The sequence below is a fragment of the Balaenoptera borealis genome (genome assembly GCF_965194805.1).
Source record: "Balaenoptera borealis genome assembly, chromosome: 11".
Taxonomy (NCBI): domain Eukaryota; kingdom Metazoa; phylum Chordata; class Mammalia; order Artiodactyla; family Balaenopteridae; genus Balaenoptera; species Balaenoptera borealis.
The window spans coordinates 57,155,426-57,177,791 of NC_138868.1; the positions used below are offsets into that span (position 1 = coordinate 57,155,426).

Genomic DNA, 22,366 nt, shown 5'->3' on the forward strand with positions numbered 1-22,366 from the left:
GAATATTTTAGAGACATATAGGGGGGCAAGTCAGTTTGGGAATTATTTTTTAAGGAATATTTCCCTTTTGTCTGATGGATACATTTACTTTTTTTTTGACACCTAATTTTTGATACCTAATTCATTCAAGAGTTATTTAATGAGTACCCTCTATGTTCCAGATACTCTCCAAGGCACTGGACATACAAAGATAAATACACTCTCCTGTTCTCATGGAGCTCACGTTCTGGCAGAGAAGACAAATGACAACATAAGAGGACCAGTATTTTCATATGGTTCTGAGGGAGCATAATGGAGGGAGGGCGTCTGGAAGCCACCGACCAACCCTTGGTATCTAGAGGTGCAAGTCATATAAACACCAACACTAGTAATATAAACACATGAAAATGTAGAAATCCTAGCTGCATTTTGGAGTGTCACCATTCTTGAAATAAAGCCTCATGGCCTCAGACAGTGTGATTAGAGCTGTTAATATTTTGATTCTAGGTGACTAAGAGGTGACAGGTGTCTAGCCTGAGAAAGCCACCCAAGCCCGTTCATAGGCATGTGGAGACAAGCAGTGCTCTGTCAGGACGCAGGGCACACTCCAGCCTGATGGGCAGGACAGGACTCTGCTGAAGGCTGCTAACCCACTAGAAAAAAGTTAATCAAGAGTGAAATGCCAGTCAAAATAAAGACACAAAAGGTCCACATATGGTACCTTTGTGGTTGTTGATCCATGAATAGCCCACTCCTAAGTTTTCTGAGAAGCATTAACTAGATACAAGAGCCTTCCTCTACAAGTTAGTAAACTAGAAGTAGGTTGGGTTTCTTTTCAATAAAGTTGACATGTCTGGTTGGGGGAAGGGGTGGAGAAAGGAAGGGGAAGCACCTGGATGTTGCTGTATTGCAGGCATAGGAGGAATCAGAGTGGGAGAGAAAAACATGCACAGAGAAAAAACATGGGAGAGGTAGTGGAAGAGAAAGGAAGTGAGGCAAAGAGATAAAGGTCGAGAGATGTGGCAGGGTCTCTGCCGCATGAGTTCCAGAGCAACACCACTCCGCAGGATGGCTTTCCCATGCTTGATATAGAGGCACAGAAGCCAGCTCAAAGGTCCACACAGGGGACTTCCCTGGTGGCACAGTGGTTAAGAATCCGTCTGCCAATGCAGGGGACATGGGTTCCTGGTCCGGGAAGAGCCCACATGCCGCAGAGCAACTAAGCCCATATGCCACAGCTACTGAGCCCGTGTGCCACAACTACAGAAGGCCACGCACCCGAGAGCCCATACGCCGCAACTACTGCGCCCATGTGCTGCAACTACTGAAGCCCGCGCGCTCTAGGGCCCACGTGCCACAACTACTGAAGCCTGCGCGCCTAGAGCCCGTGCTCCACAACAAGAGAAGCCACCGCAATGAGAAGCCTGCACACCGCAATGAAGAGTAGCCCCTGCTCACTGCAATTAGAGAAAGCCAGTGCGCTGCAAAGAAGACCCAATGCAGCCAAAAAAATAAAATTAAAAAAATATATATATTTAAAAAAAAGGGTCTTCCCTGGTGGCGCAGTGGTTGAGAATCTGCCTGCCAATGCGGGGGACATGGGTTCGAGCCCTGGTCTGGGAAGATCCCACATGCCGCGGAGCAACTAGGCCCGTGAGCCACAACTACTGAGCCTGCGCGTCTGGAGCCTGTGCTCTGCAACAAGAGAGGCTGCGATAGTGAGAGGCCCGCACACCGTGATGAAGAGTGGCCCCCGCTTGCCGCAACTGGAGAAAGCCCTCGCACAGAAACGAAGACCCAACACAGCCAAAAATAAATAAATAAAATAAAGAATTATTAAAAAAAAAAAAGAAGTATATCTAAGTATTAAAAAAAAAAAAAAAAGGTCCAGACAGAACAATCAAATTCTTCAATGAGCAGATCTGTGTAATTATTACTTTTTACTATAAAAACATTAGAACCTCACTGAAGGTTTCTCACAGTGTGAAATTAAACCACCTATATTAGAATCACTCAGGGTGACTGTTTAAAGAACGCTAACTGTGCGCTGTTCCATCCTAGACCTTTTAGGGTGGAACAGACGTTCTACGGTGGTATCAGGATAATCTGAACTTTTAACAAGCTCCCCAGGTGATTCTTATACATAATACACTTTAACAAAGATTATACAAAATGGGAGTCCCTGAGACGTGGGAGCATATCCTATTTTTCTCTGTATTCACAGAATCGAGCACCGAACCTGGCACAGTGCCTCTACTGAACTGAACTGAATAGGCCAGAGATTTTCAAAGAAAAGTCGCTCAATTCCACTTCCTGGAACAGCTGATTCCTTTTTTTCCCATATGCTTCTAATCCACGTACATAGCTTTTACACTGTTATAACTGCAAAGTACAACTTAAAAAATTTTCAACACATTTTCTCTTATAATTTTTATGGCTATAAAATATTCATTCAACATGCAATAAATATCTTAGTTCACACAGATTTTTGTTTTGAAAAGGATTCCCTTAGGAGACCTTACATTTATGTAGTGTTGTCAACTTATGAAACCCTTTCACATAGTCTTCACCGTTTCTCGCAACACTCTGTAAGTTAAATATTATCCTCATTTTGCAGATACGTATACAAACTCAGAGATAAAATAACTTGCTCAAGGTTCCACAGCTGGTAAGTAGAGTGTCAGACATAAACCAGAGTCTTCTCCCTCTACGTCTAATACCCCTTCCAAGACACGAAACATCCAGCACATTTTCTGGCAGGAATCTGACCCGACAGTTTCCTGATGCAAAAACCTGCAACGCAGAGGTAGAAGATGGAAATTACATTTAAAGAGATCGTTGGCCAGCCGTATCCTAACTGGATAAGGAATCAGTTTCTGCCTTTTGGGGCAATGCAAAGAAAATGTAGTATCAGTAGAAATCTTCAGTAAAGGAACTTACTGTTCTTCAACAACAAATCTATATATGACCCAAGTCCATTTCTGCAATCCCCAAATAAAGGGGGTTGGTACTGCCCTGAACATTCTGAAACTCTGAGATCTTTCAGCAGTATTACAGATACAGGAGGAGGAACGATTACTATAGGCTGTAAGACAGACAGGGAGGAGGCACTGGAGACTTTAAGCTCTTCTAACATCAAGACTGGTATCACAGGGCACTTGGGCAGCAGCTGAGTGGACAGTGAAAGGAAGCATTCCTCTACTAAGAGAAAGGCCCACTTTAAGGATACTCTGCCTGGTGAACACCCTAGTGGGGTGCAGCCCTTCAGGGAAGGACACACTGTCCCAAATGAGCAGCTACAGAGATTCTATTCTGGAGAAGAAAGTGTGTGGCTATTTCTAATTTATGATATTTGCATGCCATGGAGAGGCAGGCTCTGTTACTATCAGGTCACAATCAGAGTTCTCCAAGGATTAAAAAAAAAGTTACCTCTTAAGACAGACAGTTCTTAATCCACTGAAGGTTCAGTGGGTAAATTAGTAGAACTGGGAAAAATACAGAGGAGGGTAATTTATACATCATATACAGGGGAAGGGATATGATCTCTAAGAGATTTTTCAAATCTAGGATCACTGGAAAACAGCAAACCAGCAGTTCTTGTTGAGCCAGAGTGCAGAGAAGGTTCTGCATGTGGCAGAAGCCATGTTCTGCAAAATACAGTTCTAGCTGTGTACATGTGTATTTGTAGCACGAAAAAAACCTTTGCTGCAGGGGCCCACCAAGTTTCTATTTTCAGAGTATCATCTTGAAATATCAAAGGTTGATCACTTTGGGGAGGATATTAATAATTCCTATCAAAGTTCTTTCATCTACCTTCCTATGTATATTCTAGGATGATCCTAAGAGGAAAGTAAGACAAATATGAACACAGACTCATTTAAAAAACTGCATAGTGAGCTTAAGTACACTGCTGGGTCTGGGACTCTGTATTCCACTTTCAATGTTTCTCTTTATTAGAATGTATTTGGGCTCAACCATCATTTTCCATCAGATTCTTAAATTTCTTCTTCCTGTACAGAACAAGGAAATCAGAGGCCAAAGTGTGTTTTGCACTGGGGCTTAAAAGGCAAGATTCTTTGATTACTATAAAAAGTTCTGTGCTTTCAGTTTCTCTGGAGGCTGAGAGTGGTGAACTTTATTTGTAGTCTTACTCTCCCTCATTATTAGGAATTCCTAATAACCAATCTCCATAACAAATAAACTAATCTAACCAAACAAATTTCAGGCACAGTAAGCTACAAAGGAACAAGGTCCACAATATATTGTGGATATGTTTAAAAATACTGTAAACTGTAAAGCAATGTCCAAATGATAGTCATATTATTAATAACAATTATGAACAGTAAAGATGTAGCAGAAGGTTATTGAAGAGTCATAAACTATGTTAATTCAGTGATTAGCTGCCTGAATGGCAGCTTACGAACCATCTAAACTCCTGATTTCTTCACAAAGGTCCCCCAGAAACTACCACACAGTGTACTAATAATGGCTGTAAATCCACTGGATTCCAAACCAAACTGCACAAGAGCCAGCTGGAGTCTTAGCTGATCGAAGGGGCAATCCAGGGCTCCTGGCAATGGTGGAATGTCTAAGTTTCTGGAGGGGTGCTGACCATGATCTAATAAGACCTGTTTTATGGAAATCCTACTGAAGCATTTTGGTGTAGGGTGATTAAGGTGGCTTTCTGCTCTTTCCTTAATGCTTCTGCTATCTTTTAATAGGAATTGAACCTGGGAAGAACTACTGTCAGATATTACTCCCACCTGTTTTCTTTTTATTATACATACTTTAGATTGCAGACTGAATACAAATATTGATCAGAAGCCAAAACGCCCCAGACATTTCTTATCAATTCAATCCAGGCCAATCTGTCTTTCAACTCTGCATTTTTATGTTCTTGCCTCACCACTTACTAAAATAAATATACGAATAAAATATCAATCCAATCCAAATAAGCATCTCTCATCTATAATTACCTGAAGTAAGAGATTTAAAGAAGGGTAGAGTTAATCCATCTCACCAGTTGCATCTTCAGTGCCTGTTCAGTCCTGCTTGAAATGTCTAGATTCAATTTATAGAGAATATGAATGTGTAACACTGTAGAGGGGTGCTTCTAGCAGATTCTGTTTGGGAGGGACAAAAGGTCAAACCATTCCTTTGCCGTTCTGTAAGAGTTAAGAGTCTCTGGGCTGGGTCAGAGGGTGGGAGAGCTATGTCTAGATCTGGAATGGATCACTCACACAATTAAGTTCTTGTCAGACCCTCCTAATCCTCCCCCAAACCCCCTGCCAAAAAACCCCCACAAACCCACGACAGCACAACTTCCGCAGGCAAGCGGACAGCCAGATGGAAAGTAACTATTTTTCTCCACCTACTTCAAAATTTGAAATGAGAATGGGAACTAATGATGGAAAAAACATTTCTAAGTTTTAGAATACACTCTTACTTGGGTTACTATTTTGAGGTAATGTTTGGAAACCTTGGGAAAGCAGAATCTGATTTTTCCCTCATTGGAAACTGGTTACTCAAGTGAAAATTAATATCCTCAAATCACCTTTTAACTCACAAATTAAGCCCTATGGTATTACAGAATAGACCATCCTTAACTATTAAATCCATATTTTTATTCATTATACGTAGAATTATACAATGCTGTTTCTATGTAGAATCTGGATATTCATATATCAGCTGACAAGTCAACATTTAAAAGGTTTTTTCTGTTGATGCTGCCTGCAAGCAATGGTTTAGTTTTGGCATTTTCATCATCCTTGTCTGACATTAGCGCTTGTTTTTTGTTCACTTATTGGTAAAATATAAGTATTGAGCCAAAGATGTAAATGACTAGGCTGTTATAAGTGGCAAGTGTCTGGCTTCAACCAGATACTCATTATGTGATCAACTGTGAAAGAAAAGAATGAATAAGTATGAAGGTTCGGAAACACACTGCTGGAGACTCAGATAAGGAAGAATGTATGTTTGACTCCTTGAGAAGGACCCTTTTCCACCTCACATACACACACGTTGAACACACTTAAGTCTATTGTTAAACTTTCAGCGATTGACCTCATTATAAGTTTTCGGAGACCTAGTATGTACTAAAATAAAATCTAAAGGTCAGACTCTAAATCAATTATTATTAGTGACTATGTCCATCACAAATTCCTAGAAGATTGATAGAAGGATCCTTAGAGTTCATCTACTTCAAAGTGATAGCTCTGCGGATGAAATAACTGGAGGCCATGAGGATGATCTTACTTGCCTAATGCTCCACAGTTAAGCTAATGGTGGCACTGGGACCAGAACCTGGGGCTTCTCTCATTCAGTATTCTTTCTATCACTGTTATTTTTGATGCCCAGCCATCATGTTAACATCACAATTCTATCTGGCTCCTCAAAAATCACGGCAGGCATGATTCCTAATAGCCTTGGAAACTATTAGTGCATCCAGGTTTTGGGCCTGTGAATGTTTGTGATTCTTACTCCACAAAATACAGTATCAAGACTTAAATGCCAAATCAAATTAACTGATGTCACAAATGTTTTAAAATGGTTTCTCTAACCCTAGGGGAGCACAGGCTCGGTTGTGTGTTTTGTGGCTGGAGGTGATCGTTCCCCCCAAGTTGCTGCTGACAGTGTCTGCCACTGTTCTCAGGCCCATGTGTGTAGCCACAGCCACATACTCAACCTGCTACGACAGAGACAGCCTTCACTGATTTCTAATAGGTGTGCGTGGCAAGTGCAGTGCCATGGACAGGTAAGAGGGACGACAAGGCAAACGTAAGAAGAGGAACAGATTCTGAGTGCTTGTCCTATTTCATCCAAACAATTGTTTCCCAAACACTACCACAGGGTTGTGTTTTTTGTCTTTTTTTTTTTTTACATCTTTATTGGAGTATAATTGCTTTACAATGGTGTGTTAGTTTCTGCTTTATAACAAAGTGAATCAGCTATACATATACATATATCCCCATACCTCCTCCCTCTTGCATCTCCCTCCCTCCCTCCCTCCTTATCCCACCCCTCTAGGTGGTCACAAAGCACCGAGCTGATCTCCCTGTACCACAGGGGTCTTGATTACAATGAACCTGAAATCTTATAAAATACGGTAAATTTTATTATTTAGCGACTTCAGGGGAAGGGAGAGCTGATAGTGCCACACTTCTTAAAGAATTACTTCTTCACTAATTCTAATTTTTTGGGTGGGAAACTTAGGTACCCAGCACAAATGGGTAAATAATTCATATAAGAAAATGTTTTCAAATAAATAAGATTTATCTCTGTGTGTGATTTTTTTAACTATATTTTAACAGAATTTAAAAAATAAATTACATATATATATTTTATCATTTATATTCTTAAGCAGAACCTAGTAAACATAAGTAACATGTTTTACACAGAAGAAGAAGAAAAAAAAATGGTTTCTCTATTTTATCTTCCAGGTCTAAGGTTAAATATCGCCTTTTCAGGGATGCCCCCTCTAGCAAGCTTATCTATGATTGCCCTGTTCTTCATAAAATTTTATAGCACATGCCATATTTTGAAATAATACATTTGTTTACTTATCATTGGTATATCTTCCCTAATAGACTGTAAATCCATGAAGGCAAGGGTCAGTTCACTACTGTTTATGTAGCACCTAGCACAGTATGTGGCATGTAGAATAAGCTCAGGTAATAATATTTGTTGAGTAAACAAATGAATTTATCTCTCTCACCCATGGTTGAGGCAAGCCTTATGGAAGTCTTAATTGTTCCTTTTATCCTGTCCTAAACTTGGTATCTAAGCCCAAGGATTAAAGTTCCAGGGAAACAGATTTTAGCTCAGCAAAAGCTACCAATTAGAGAGCTTCAGAAATGGAATGAGCTATTCTGTGGGGTACTGAGCTCTTTGCCAAGAGGTTGCCAAGGTACATAGGATCCCTCTGCTTTAGATAGAAGTTCGACCTTGACAACCTCTCAGTGTCTCCTATGACTTCCAACTCTAGGTTCTGCAGTTCTTTCCAGTTGTTTGATTTTGAGTTAGGTTAAAATAAAGTGCATATAGAAACTCATTAGGAAGTAACCTAAGTCATCTAATGAGACTTAGAAAATTGATTATTCAGGCATGCATGCCTTTTTATAATTATTTGATACATATGAATCCTACTGAGTTCACCATTTGCCGCAAGTCCATATATCTGCATCTCAACGAAGACTAAAAGTAGAGTTTAAAAAAATTTGTGTAGCATTTCACAGTTTTAAACACATACACACACACACACACACACACACACACTTTCATGTAATTACTATATCAAGTCTGTGAGGAAAATGATGCATGAGCTCATACAGAGTAAGTGGCTTATCCAAACTCATACTTGTGACTGCTAGAACTGTCAGGTCGCGAAGTCCCAAATCAGTGATCTTGTCACTCTAACATGCCCCGTTACTTTTTGACTCCAGAATTATCCTCCCTTTAGGTTTAGCTATATATCCTCATCTTGGATGGAGAATATCTTTCTTCCAAATTTCACTGGGAAAAGGCCAAATGGAATTTAAAAACCTGTTTTTTTCTTTCATAGGTATCAAAAATCTATTTTATTGATTATCAGAGACATTATAAGTATCTAACATGAACTAACTGCAACACAACAGTGATTAGTTTAAATAATACATCTTGTTAGCTTTTATAATTAAGGATCAACAGTTATTAAATGTGATTTTTCATGTAGTCTGATGAAAAAAGATTTCAATTCACAATAGCAATTTTCTTAATTCAAGACCCGAAAAAGGAATATTTTCCTCTGTAATGTTTAGTAAAGCAATGAGAATAAGATGGGAATTTATCATAGGTTAAATGGCAAGGGAGAAAAGATCCAACAACATTTTATTTTTAGCTAGTAGTTGCTTCTCAAAGGTCACAGAGGGCAGTGGTCTACTGATTAAAGACAAAGTAAAATACACAATTTTGGGACTTCCCTGGCGGTCCAGTGGTTGAGACTTTGCCTTCCAGTGCCTGGGGTGCGGGTTCGATCCCTGGTCGGGGAGCTGGGATCCCACATGGCTTGCGGTCAAAGGGCCAAAGCATAAAACAGAAGCAATATTGTAACAAATTCAATAAAGACTTTAAAAAAATGGTCCACATCAAAAAAAAAATCTTGAAAAAGTAAAATACACAATTTCATCCTGTCCTAGAGTTTGAAAGGACCTTTGAGACCATCTAGTTCAATTTCATTTTTTTCTTAATTGACACAATAGCTTTGAGATTCTATCTGTTATAAGTACCTCTTCTTGATGGAGTTCATCTTTCCATGAAATGCCTTCAACTTTCAATGAAAATCATGATCACATGTATCTTTCATGTATCTTCTGGCATGACAATTACATATTGAAAACTTCTGCATTTCTACAGTTCAAACATGCATTCTCCTGTATGTATATTCACGTGCAGTACCTCTGGCACAGGGTGGTCTTCCTTAACCAGTCTTCAGCTACAAAAGACACGAATGAGTAAATCTTGGAAAAGGGATAACATCTTTGATATTGTCAATTCCCAAGATGCACTGCAGATAGCGTTCAAATCCCATCCCAAAACCTCCATGTGGCACAGATCCAAATCGACGGAGGTCCAGATACCTAATTTTGAAAAACAGAGAATCATTACCTATAAGTGCTTCATTTAAGATCAGATGTTATGACAGAATTTTATGTTTCAAAAGTTTTTTGCAATCATTTGTTATCGTCACATCACTGTGGTAGACCAGTCTTTTCACAGAGAAGTTAAAGTGATCTGTCCAAGATTACCCAGACAAACAGCAGCACATCCTGTCATGCATTCATGGCCTTTGGTCACTTGATCCTTATTCTTTTAAGTTTGTTAGGTGCTTATATACAGAAAACTTGTCTCAAGAGGCTACAGGAAAATTTCTCATAACTTATTTTTCTTTAAATATATTCGTCTTCTATGTCTTGGTATATCTACGATAATGTTCTTTTTTTTCCTTACCAAAATCATATTGTTCAATATACAGAGAAGGGTGAAGAGTTCTGCCTGATGTATTACAAAAAGAGACCCCCTACTAGACTAGACTGTAAGCTACATCAAGGGCAGGAACTGCATCTTAGCCAACCTTTATCTCCAGTGACTGTCTGGGAATAGATGCTTACTATATGATGATTTATTGTTTGAAGGCATAAAAATATACTCTTGAGCACTGGAGTGAGGAAAAACTTTGACTTCTCTGCTTTAAGCCTAGTAGAAGATGTCCAGAGTCATTTTTCTGAAAGGCTACACAGCCACTGAAGCCCATCCATGCACATTCTATTCCCACATAAGACTACATGCTAGAAAATGGTATGCTCATGATTCAAACTCAGATTCCAATACACCAGCCTGGGATAAAGTTATTTTAGGAAAGGAAGAGAAGGAGGAAGACTCTATAACTATTTTTATTGTCATTTAATGGTGGGAATCCTTGAATTACACAATATTGATTAAAATAAGTTTATAGTTTCTTGAATGATTTGTAAAATATACAAAAATACAGCATAAAACTTAAGCACCACAGCTGGTAGTCATATGGCTCCTCAAGGATAAAGACTATAACCTTTTTCCCCACTATTAATAACAATGACTACATGTATTGGTATTTTAGGCAATTAAGATTAAGTACTTCTCTTTCTAAAATAAAACACAAATTGCAACTAGGTGAGTTACAACCAAGTGAGAGATCAGTAAGACAGGAGTTAGTATTTAAGAACTATCAGGAATAATGGAAGGAACACAGTCTTGAGTAATTGAAATGTTTGGTAGGTGAATTAACTTTAAGTTCATAAGGCATGGGGGCAGAATACACTTTGATTTAGTGAGAAAATGAGATGAAGGGCATGTCAAACCACCTGCCACAAACACCTGCAGGATCTGAGCCGGCTGCTAGAAGTCCAGTATCTAGCTTTAGCTGGCTTTACATTTCTCATACATCGATGTCAAAACACTGGCATAAATGCCTGGAAACTGAATTCAGAAGAGGGATTACATCTTTGCCATTTTTCTTGCCTTTGCTTTGACAGAGGGAAAAATCTACTTCTAAAAACAAGTTTTCAAAAGAATCTTTGTTTGATTGTTGTTATATTGATTCTAGGGTAGCCACATTATAGAAGAGATGGTACAAAAATTGTGGAACTAGTTACAGATTATTTGCATGTGGCATGTAGAAACAGGAAGTGAGAAAATTCTTAGACACCTGGGGTGGCTATTCACAGTGTGGTAGAACACTAGCAGATATCACAGACTTGGAGATTTTTAAGGTCCTTTCTACCTTAAAATGCTATGATTATCATATAAAAGGAAGCAGATTCCAACTGTTAAAAAAATAAAATTCAAGTGAGTAAATTTTTAAGATCTTAATTGGCTTTTATTCAGTGATTCATGAATCAGGCAGTATCCCATCTAGCAATAGAAAAGAGCTCCGAAGAGCTCTACAGAATGATTATAGGCAGAAGGGGGTAGGACAAGGAAATTACTAGCAAAGAGTGGGTGGTTTCAGGCAAGGTCGCCTTCCTTTAGGAGATGGCAGGGGTCTATCAGGCAGATTACCTCACCAGTGTTGACCAGGTAATTTTAGATTCCCTGGTTCAAGATTCCACTCCTGGGAGATGTCAAAACTATAATTAAGTTAGGTATTAAGTCTCAGTTTGGTGATGTGAGCTTAGCACAAGTGACTCCATTTTGAGCCTGCTGTCTCTTTATTAACAAAATAATAAATATTTATATTTGGAGATGTTAGGAGTTTGAAAACTTTAGTTGGGAAAGAGTAGTATTGAAATGATTAATAAAGACGAGAAAAGGTCTAAACCAATAATTAAGATTTATATATAACTAGTTTTTACACACTATGAATATTACCTTGTAGACAGAAAGAAACTGAGGTAAAATGCATAAGCTTGACAATCAGGCTCATCTACCTAATAGCAAGACTCAGAACAAAAGAAGGAAAGGGGGACGGAAACTAAACTAAGCTTCTACTCTGTGTAGATACTTAACCTGTACTGTTTCCTTTCATCCTAACAATAACCCTGTGAAGTAGATATTATCATTCCATTTTATGGCCAAGAAAACCAAGACTCAAGAAAGATTAAATATGCCAAAGTTCATTACTGATAAATAATGAAGCAATCTAGGGCCATTACTTGAACCCAATTTTAGGCTTTTTTGTATCTCTGAAATCTAGCTCCTTCATTACGAAAAGGCAAGTGTGTAATTTAACCTTTCCTTCTCCTGAGGACAGCAAAAGAATTAATAATATTGTTGATATTATTATACTAAGATCCTGAAAGAGTCTTATTACACAAATATAAATAAATAAATAATTTGTATATACTGAAAAGTACTTGAAGAAAGGGTCTGCAGAAAGAACACCAGAACAACTTAGGAATGCAGACAGATGATCTTCCCTAAGCAGCTTAGATTTCTACAGTTGGTGGAGACCTCAGGGACCACTTAGCTCAAGCTCCTAATTTCACACATAGAGAAAATGAAGCATAATGGTTAGGAACAAAGTCCCAGCTCTATGCTTCTAACTGTGTGCTCCTGCTTAAGTTACTTAACATCTCTAGGCCTCAGGCCTGGAGGGATAATAAAAAGAGAATAAGAATAGTACCTTACTAGCAGGGTGTTGTGATGATTACACGAGACAATATACATCAAAATTTTAACACAGTTATCTGGCACACAATAGGTAATAAATAAATGCCAGACATTATTATTACTACTTTTCAAAGACTCAAAGGGAGTAAATAATCTGAGAACCTGTTCATTGTTTTAACACTCTTCTATAGCACCCTGGAAATACAAGTGAAAACTATTTAACACTCAGACCCACAGCTAGAATAAGAGTCATCAGGGGTCACATTCTCACCATTGGTAGGCTTCTGTCAGTCCTGACCTGTAAAAGGAAAACAACAAAATTATTTCAGAGAAGGGCAATAAGATAAATATACTAACCACCGAACATTTATCCTGGGTTGTGCGCATAGTGCTCTTATAAAGAAGTACACACCAAAACCTGTGCTCTTAAATAACATGCAACACAGTTAAGAAGCTGAGCCTTTATTAGGTGGTAAGAAAGGTAAGATAACCAATAGTAAGAAAACCAATAGTCCAAGGTATTATCAAATAATAAATGCTATAGAAGGAAAGTATGGTCCAGAGCCCAAAAGAAGGGCTTCAATTTGAGATATATTTATCATCCTGTGACATAAGAAAAGTACTATTACTACTATATAGGGTTGCTGAAAGGCACACACAGACAAGTGATGCACAGACACAATTTTCTTTCCACAATATTAAAACAATAATATAGATTGAGGCTGCCTTCATAATATGGCTGCAAATTGGTTTTTGCCAATTTGAGAAATGTTAATAAAACTTAAAGCTCTTAGTACTCATGAAATTTAATTTCAGCCCTTAAAAGTGTTTGGGACCACTGTGTACCTCAAAGTGATCAAGATTATGAAAAATTCAAATACACAAAAATATGAAAAACATGAACAGAAGTCACAGACAGATCTCTGAGATAGGTAAACACATATATCCACTTCATTAGGAAAGACAAATTTGGATATTATCAGATATTAGGTAAACATTTAATGTTATGAGGAAAGGTTTCCTGAAGGAAGGAAGCAAGCAAAGAAAACAGACCAATTAATCTTTCAACAGATGAAGTTCCTTGCCATGTGTGATTTTTATTGTGCTTTAAAAAAAAAACAGAAAATCTTCAAATTCTTTCCACCTAAGGAGTTTTACCATCACTTCAATTCCACGATTTTTCCAGGACTTCTTAACACTATAGTAATACTAAGGAGTTAATAGTCTATGTGATAAAAGAGTCCTCTCAGAACATATTTATCCCCTTTCTTCTGGACCCTAACCAAATAGAGCAGTTCAAAAATTGGGATTACAAAACCACGTTTTAGTCAACAGATTCATAGGTTCGGATCTCGGAAAATCAACAACTTTTTAAGCATTTCTCCATTAGGAAAAGAAGGCCTTACAAATGGCTAATTTAACAAACATGTCAAACAATCATGACTTTTCCAGGTTACTATGAAACTCAGTATTATCTGGAGAGAAAGATTAAGCCTTCAACATGGGAAAGTCATTTTTTAAAACAGTCTGGCACAGTAAAAGTGGAAACCATGGAAAACAGAGGTTTATAACCTTGGTTAGTTTAGGAAGTCATTGTGGTTTGTTGGCAGACCATGCACATACAGGAGTGGTAGTTCGATTAGAAACATGATTCCCTCCTCCTCATCTCCAAAACATTTTCTGGTGTTTATGGATACATTTCCCAGGTCTCAAACAGTGAGTTAAAATACAGTTATTCAAATACCTAATCAAAATGCTTACATAGTAGAAAACCTGAGGAAGGGAAAACTGCTTATTCTAAATGCTAGCTTAGTGGATATTTTTAGTTTCTTTCTCCCTGCATCTTTATCCTTTCCCTGGTTCAGAGCCTGTCCTTATGCCCTGTAGGAGTCTGCCAATCATAATTTAGAGTTAGACACACACACACACACACACACACACACACACAGAGAGAGAGAGAAAAGTGAAGAACAAACTTTAAGGGGGAAAATTTTCCTTTTCTATCATTAATTTTTTTTAAAATTTATTTAATTAATTAATTTATTTGGCAGTGTTGGGTCTTCGTTGCTGCGCGTGGGCTTTCCCCAGTTGCGGCGAGCAAGGGTTACTCCTTGTTGTGGTGCGCAGGCTTCTCTTTGTGGTGGCTTCTCTCGTTGAGCAGCATGGGCTCTAGGTGCGTGGGCTTCAGTAATTGTGGCACACAGACTGTAGAGCACAGGCTCAGTAGCTGTGTCGCATGGGCTTAGCTGCTCTGTGGCATGTGGGATCTTCCCGGACCAGGGCTCGAACCTGTGTCCCCTGCATTGGCAGGCGGATTCTTAACCACTGCACCAGCAGGGAAACCCCTCTATCATTAACTTTTAAAAAAGCTATTTCCATAGGGAGAGATACATACAGATAGTGGCAAAAAATCATTGTGTTTCATATAATAGTTCTAGTCTTTCAGAAAGAGAAGCTCAGAGAGGTTAAGTAACAACTTGCTCAAGGTCACACAGAATCTGAGATCCAGGTCTGTCAGGAGCTACGGCCCATGCGCTATTCTCTGTTAGTTTGCCATGACTGCCTTTGAGTGCCCCATCCCCAATTTCTGAATTCTGTTTCTTCTAGGTCTCACCAATACCTGGCCAATCGCTGCTCTAAGAAATGGTACCGTTCTTCTCTGAGGCTTCCCCCAAAGAGTTCTCCAACTCCAGGAACCAGAAGATCAACAGCAGCAACCTAAAAAGGAAAAAACTCATAAACAACATTCCGTTTTCAGAGCATTCCAACAACTGTCAGCTTCTGAAGCAAGTGGAACGTTTAACATTTTGACAACTGGCTATTTAACTGCTTACCAGAATCTTATTTATGTTACCTGTTCATGTTCCCTGTTTTAATACCAAATGTTTAATATTATCTTTAGAATACAAAATGCAGGTGGACAGTTTCCCCTCTGGCACCATTTACGCAGTATACTTAACAAAAATGTGTTTTCTGCACAAATGTGATACAAATGTTAATTATAAAAATGTGGGAAGTATTAAAAATTATGAAAATATTAAAAAACACCTATTAGCATGCAGAAGCAATTACATGTTGGCATATTTTCTTTCAGGTTTTTCTTCTTATATGCTTAACGAGTATAGCAGAGATCAAATTACATATAAAATTTACCATTCTAATTGTCTTAGCTAATATTATACAATAAATAGTTTTCCTATGTCAGTAAAAATACTTTGCATACTTAATGTTTTAACAGCTTCACAGTTTATTGTTTAGAAGTACCAGAGTTTATTTAACTGCTTTCCTTTTGTTGAACATTTAGGGGTGTGTGTGTGTGAGAGTGTGTGTGTCTTTTATAAATAATGTGGCATTGAAGTTTTTCTTTAATTTGAAGTATGTTAGGACATGTAAAATATGTTCTGATCATTAATCAAATTAAAACAAAGAGATACCACTTTGGAGTTATCAAAATGGTGAAGATAAACAACATAAACAATATGGATTAGAGAATGCATAGACCAATACTCTCGTACATCTGATACAACCTTTCTGGTGAGCAACTTGGCAAAAGATAATCAAAGCCTTAAAAATGCAATATGCTTCGACTCAGCAATAGGAGTTCTAGGAACTAGTTCTAACAAAATAATCAGAGATGCAAAAAAAAAAAAAAAAGATCAACGCACAGGATGTTATTTGTATTTTCTTATTTTCTGCAATAAAGGTGTGTTACACTTTCGTAATAAAACAACAAAAATTTTTTAATAGGGGAAAATGGTAGCTTGATGTTTTAATTTGTATTTCTTCACTTACTCGTAATATTTACTTTTTTGAGAATGTTTATTTGCTGTCTATATTATTTTGTGACTTAGCAATTCTTTTTTTGGGGTGGGGGGAACAAAGGGGGACCAGGCAGACATTTTTAGGGCCAAGAATCTGAAGGCACAAAACTCAGATTTATTTTACAAATGAAAAATTAGGAACCCATAAAACACATTTAATAACACATAAAACACTTAAGCTTTAAATGTCGCATTATATTATAAACTCTTTTCTTAAACTTTGCCTTACTTTACTATTAAGCCATTCTCCTGTTTTCTGATTTCAGAATTTTTGACTGATATATAGTTTATAATTAATTAAGATTAATAAAGAATGTAGTAATTTAAGAATGTGTGCCAAATGCTATATAATCCTCAGTACTATCATTAAAGAGAAAACACAAGACATGATTTTCATCAATCAGCTGAATCAAAGTGAGAGCAAATGGAAATTTACTAATGCTTTCTACTTTTACAGAATCTCCTACCACTCAATAAGCTTGTGAGGAGTAAGTGTACAAACATGCCTTTTTCACACTACCGCTGCTGGTTGACTACATTTTAGTAATTCTTCTATGAACTTGGAAGACCTAAAATGAACAGGCAAGTATTTTAGAATGTGGATTTGGTGACTCCGACAGGATAGTAGGTAATGAAACATACAGCTTTGGCTAGGTAAACAACAGAGCTTTACTAATGTGAAGAGCAAATTCTCATAGGCTATACAATTAATAGAGTTGGACTCCAATCAGGACCCTGCAGTTACCCCTTCTTTTCTCAGAGAAAGCAGAAGATCAAGGGAGTTTTTATGGCCATAGAAGGACAGGTATCATTATTTACTAGTATCCTGCTTTTAGACATGGCTAAAATATGCTAGGAGCTAAGAGACACATGATGAAAAATTTGTTCTTAACGTCAATCCAGAGTTTTAAATTTAGAGTTACAGGCAATCAGGGTTGGAAGAGAACAGACAACCAAGTGGCTCTCAGGCCTTTGCTTGAAAATATTTAAGCAAATATTTAATATAATTACACTAATTGTTTACTAATATTTAATGTACTATATTAATATTAATAAACTTAACAAATATTTAATAAAAATATTTAAGGGAACCAATACCCCTGAAATACAGCATTCCATCCTTGTGTAGCTCTGTCAGAAAGGACAGGTATATTCAAAATCTATCATTTCAAAGTTTTTGAAGTAAGGGCAACTCCAAGGTACAAAGGTGTACAGAGATTGATTCCGGTACTGCAAGTACATGCAAAGCTTTAAGAGCCAGAACTAAAAAAGTCCACTGCCTCAAAAGAAAACAAAATGCTGAGGAATCAGCTATTATGGAAGAATAAGAAGTAGGTAGTCCAGCAGAGGCTGGTGGTCAGTGATGAGGAATTGAGGCAAGCCTTGATGCATCAAACAAGAGATCCATTTCTTGCTTGGTCCTGCTGCTAACACAGCTAAAACAAGCAAAAACCCTTTTGGGATCTTAGCATTTTTTGCAGGTCTAAATTATGTCAGCTGTGGACCTTAGGTTTTCTTAATGCTATTTTTAGAGGAGTGTAAGACTCATATTTATCTTTGATTACAAACCTCCTTTGTATTAATATTTGATTTCCCTCTATCTCCCAACAGTTATACTCCCCTAGTTATGACAACCAAAAAAGTCTCCAGACGTTGCTGAATGTCTCCTGGGTGGGGGTAAGGGGAACAAAATAACCCCTGATTGAGAAACACTGCTTTACATCAATGAACTGGCTTTGTAAAACCTATGCTGCATGTCCATCCTGGCTTGAAACGATAAAAAAGCCTCTTTCTGAGGTATTGCTGATCTTGTGGCCGATGGGAAAAAAGAGCATGATGAGAATGTAGTAAAAGCATTTGTCCAGAAGTAATGTATGTAGGTCATGTTTGCTCCCAATTCTTTGGCCAATGTAAGCCACATGCAAGTCACGAAGCTCATGTCAGTGGGGCAGCAAAAATACCCCTGTCCCTGCCTCCCAAGGGCGAAGCGGCAATCATTTATGTATAATAAAACAATTTACCAGGTAGCTTTTCCCCCCACCTACTTGGGCTCTTCCACTTCCACTTTCCCAACCAATTTCTCATTGTTAATTAGAATTCAGGTCAGAATAACAGTTCCCCTATTTCCTTCCTCTGTACTCTGGGAAAGGAACTTATCAGTAGGAAAGAACTTACCAAATAGTCTATTTTAGTTGAATAAAAAGTTTAGAAGATCAAGTCCCATATCACTACTAATTTTGTGACATGCAGAAGGAAGACATCCTCATCTATGTCCTTTCTTTGTCTGGATGGTCTGAAAATTCACACTCTCAGGCAGGAGAATTTCCTGTATGTCCTCTTGACATGGAGAGTAAAGTTGCTTCCCCTCCTAGGAGCTGTGTACCTTTTAAGTAAGGCATTCCTCTTAATGCCTCATCAATGTTCCATGACTACAGGGTACTATTTCTTTTTTATCAAGGACAGATTTATCTCTTGGGGAAGAAAGGCCCACAAAGGCCTTCTTCTCCTCTCTTCCTACATATAACCTTCTTCTCTTTTCTGTTACTTTAGGTTTCCCTTCAACAATATCAGATCTGTTTACGTCCTGCTTTCCTTTTATAATGAGATCTTCCAATCCACTTAGAGATTCTGCACATTTTCTGAGAACCTATAGTATAGTAAAGTATTCCTCAAATATAAATAATGACATTTACATTAGTAGACACAGAGGGGCACTTTCTTCTGATATGATATAAAAAAATACTGCATTCCCTAAAGATCACTATAACAATCCCCTCAATTTCCACACTTCTTAGTTAAGGCTGAGATTCCAGATAGGATTCTTCTGTGTCTCCACCTGGTAACTACTGGGCTAATTACTACAGAAACTGCCTGGTTCTCCAGGGCTCTAGGGGAGGTAAAAGGCACATACAGATATAATACAAATCATGACATAGGGGTGAACAAAGTACAAAATGTGGAGCGACTCACACAAATTTCTTAAGAAGTAATGAGAAAAACTTGGTTGTGTGTTTGCCAAGTGACGGGTGGTAAGGCAGTTAGAGTGCAAAAGGTTGAAAACAAGCAAGTTGCCCAGATCATTAGCAGGTGATTAGTTTGCTAGGATGGGCTGGCAGGTCTGTGGTTTACAGGAGTCTAAAGCTAGCTTAAAGAGCCAGGGGCTGAGCAATCCCGCCCTTGATGAGGAAGTGAGAATCCACAGGCTGCACAGGGAAATGTCCTCTTAATTCAAAGCTGACCAAATTTCACCTAAAATTTCCACTGTGTTCCTGTGCATCTTTGGGAGACTTGAAATAAATAGAAGAACTTCAGTTCTGCTGTCCTCTCACTCTCCTACACAGTTCTCAATGAAGGCTACATATATATATATATATATATATATATATATATTTTTTTTTTTTTTTTAAGGCTACAAATATTTTTACTACACCCTTTGCTAACTTCTTTAGTCTTAAAACTTATTCCACTTTGGGCACATCTTCTAGGCCAGAATGCTGTCTGGCACATCTTCCTCCAACTGTGTATGAGTTTTGATTTTGCTTAAGTCACACAGCTACAGCAGCATGCTGCCTAGAAATAGTGTGTGTTGGTATTTAAGCTGAACAGCCCTGGTCTCTATTTATGACACTCCCTTTTGACTCCTACTCTTTGATTCCAATCAGTGTACTGAAAAGAAAACTCAGCCCTTGAATTAAAAAATGAACAGGCTAGATAGGAACAAGGCCTTTAATATATAACCTCTTCTATGCTAACTTCAAAGAGAGGGGAAAAAAGTTTAATGTCCCATCTTCTGCTACCTCTCTTCCTACCTGTTTTTAAATATTGATGAAAACCAGAAACCGAATACTTTCCTATTCAGTTTCTCACAGGTGCTACCACCAATGGAGCAATATTATGTACCATTATCAAAGGAAGAAGACTGTTCCACAAATCACAGGAAATAAATTTGTGGTTTAAGCCTCTATGAGCTTTTGCTCTAACTGTTGATACAGATAGTATCTGGCCCCTAAAAACAATGAGGTGCAGCTAGGAAAGAGAGCCTTCCAGATGTGACAGTGTGAAGATGCAGATGGGCTACATGTAGCAAGGAATGAAAATGGCCTTTGGATAGTAAAATGGCTAGTATGGGAGCATTTTAGATGGACTGAAATGCATACTTTCTACTTCAACATAAATTCCCAGGATAGTCATTAGTCCTAGATATGGGCAAAATTGGAAACTCCCTTCATCACTATTTCTGTTGGTTTGAGGCTCAAGTTATTTTGATGCAGGTCGGTTAATTAGCCCCAAGCTCAGGGAAATTCATTAGATACCCCTTGGTTGAGTACTCTTCCTTCCAAATTGACTTCGCAATATGTACTTTACTGAGTGCTCACTAATGTTTTAATTTTTATGATTTACTAAGTAATACTGATAAAATTTTAAAAATTAGAACATTACCCGGTGATCTTGGCATCCTATCAGGGACTGTTGGGCAGTCACTTTTCCTAATCACACATGGCTTCTCTGTGAAGCCAATACCCTAACTGAATATTTGCCACCTGCCTTAGGAGGACTTATGCAGGACCCAAATTCAGGGGCATATGGCATTTTGCATGTTTGCTTAGATTCATTTTATTTAGGCCCATGATCTGTCCCCTTCAAATGATCAAATATGTTTGGTAATTTACAAGTTATTCTTATATATCCAAATGAGCAAAGACTTAGGCTACCTGGGATCAGAGAATTTTAGAGCTGGTTAGTACACTGTAGGTCATTTAATCCAATTCTCTGATTCTATGGAAGGAGAAACTGAGGCTCAGAGATTGGAGAAACTTGCCTAAGGCCATAAAAATAACTAGTAAGAGAGGTGGCTTTCAAACCTGGCACTAGTAACTTCTTAGTCCAGTGTACTTTTCACTATTACATACTGCATACCATTATTAATATTATTATTTTTTGGAGGGGGTGAGGGAAAGAAAGAAAGAAAAAGAAACTATAGCTGTAAAAATATACCATATTACTATTCATTACCTCTGGCCAAATGTTACAAGCATAGGTTACACATTCCCCTATACTTCTCTCTTGATTTCCTAAAGAAGGCAACTCTGAAACACACCTGTTTTAATTTTTTAAGATTGAATTGCACCCTTTGCAGAAACTCTGCAACCCTACTCATAACCTGTTATTGCACCCCTACTAAAAGAAACACAGAATTTAGTTAGCTGACCCAAAGCCTGTTCATTCACCACTGGAAAAAATAAAGTAGGGATGGAAGCAGACAGTTTATATTAATATAGGTGGGTTGAAAAGAAATCTAGGTTGCTAATGAATCAATGTTGTATATAGTTTAAGTAAGTTATATTTTAATAATTTAGCTCTCAGAAGCTATAAGCTATAGCACCGCATAAATTACAAAAGTACACTAAAGTTTATTATAATGCCTTCAGGTTTCAGGCTGTGAGACCACATTATTAGAGAGACTTGGGACTTCCCTGGTGGTGCAGTGGTTAAGAATCCATCTGCCAGTGCAGGGGACACGGGTTCGAGCCCTGGTCCAGGAAGATCCCACATGCCACGGAGCAACTAAGCCCATGCGCCACAACTACTGAGCCTGCGCTCTAGAGCCCGTGAGCCACAACTACTGAGCCCGTGTGCTGTAACGACTGAAGCCTGTGCGCCTAGAGCCTGTGCTCTACAACAAGAGAAGCCACCGCAATGAGAAGCCCGCGCACCACAACGAAGAGTAGCCCCCGCTCGCCGCAACTAGAGGAAGCCCGCGCACAGCAACGAAGGCTCAACACAGCCAAAAATAAATAAATTAAAAAAAAAATAGAGAGACTTGTCATAATGAAGGCCTCCCGGTACTTCTGAAGGTACCATCTGTGACTGCGGTCTAGGAGAGAACTGCCTTTTAAGGAATCTTACGTAATGGCACGTTATGATGTGGCATCCCCTGCCCC

General features: G+C 38.3%; 1 protein-coding gene across 9 annotated transcripts in view; it reads right to left on the reverse strand.

Moving 5' to 3' along the window:
* Positions 1–1,175: 1,175 nt before the first annotated feature.
* NARS2 (asparaginyl-tRNA synthetase 2, mitochondrial) overlaps positions 1,176–22,366 on the reverse strand; it is a 144,405-nt gene continuing 123,214 nt past the window's right edge. For 5 of the 9 annotated variants that reach the window (XM_082343373.1, XM_082343371.1, XM_082343370.1 and 2 more), the window contains 3 exons: positions 15,224–15,321; positions 12,875–12,901; positions 8,828–9,593 (listed from right to left, as the gene is read on the reverse strand). In XM_082343373.1, the coding sequence (XP_082199499.1) occupies positions 9,449–9,593; positions 12,875–12,901; positions 15,224–15,321 (270 nt within the window). In that variant the 3' untranslated portion in view covers positions 8,828–9,448. Of the gene's footprint in view, positions 2,773–4,955; positions 5,041–8,827; positions 9,594–12,874; positions 12,902–15,223; positions 15,322–22,366 lie in introns of those variants that run through there. The other 4 variants (XR_014231775.1, XM_082343369.1, XR_014231776.1 and 1 more) reach the window with 4 other exon arrangements.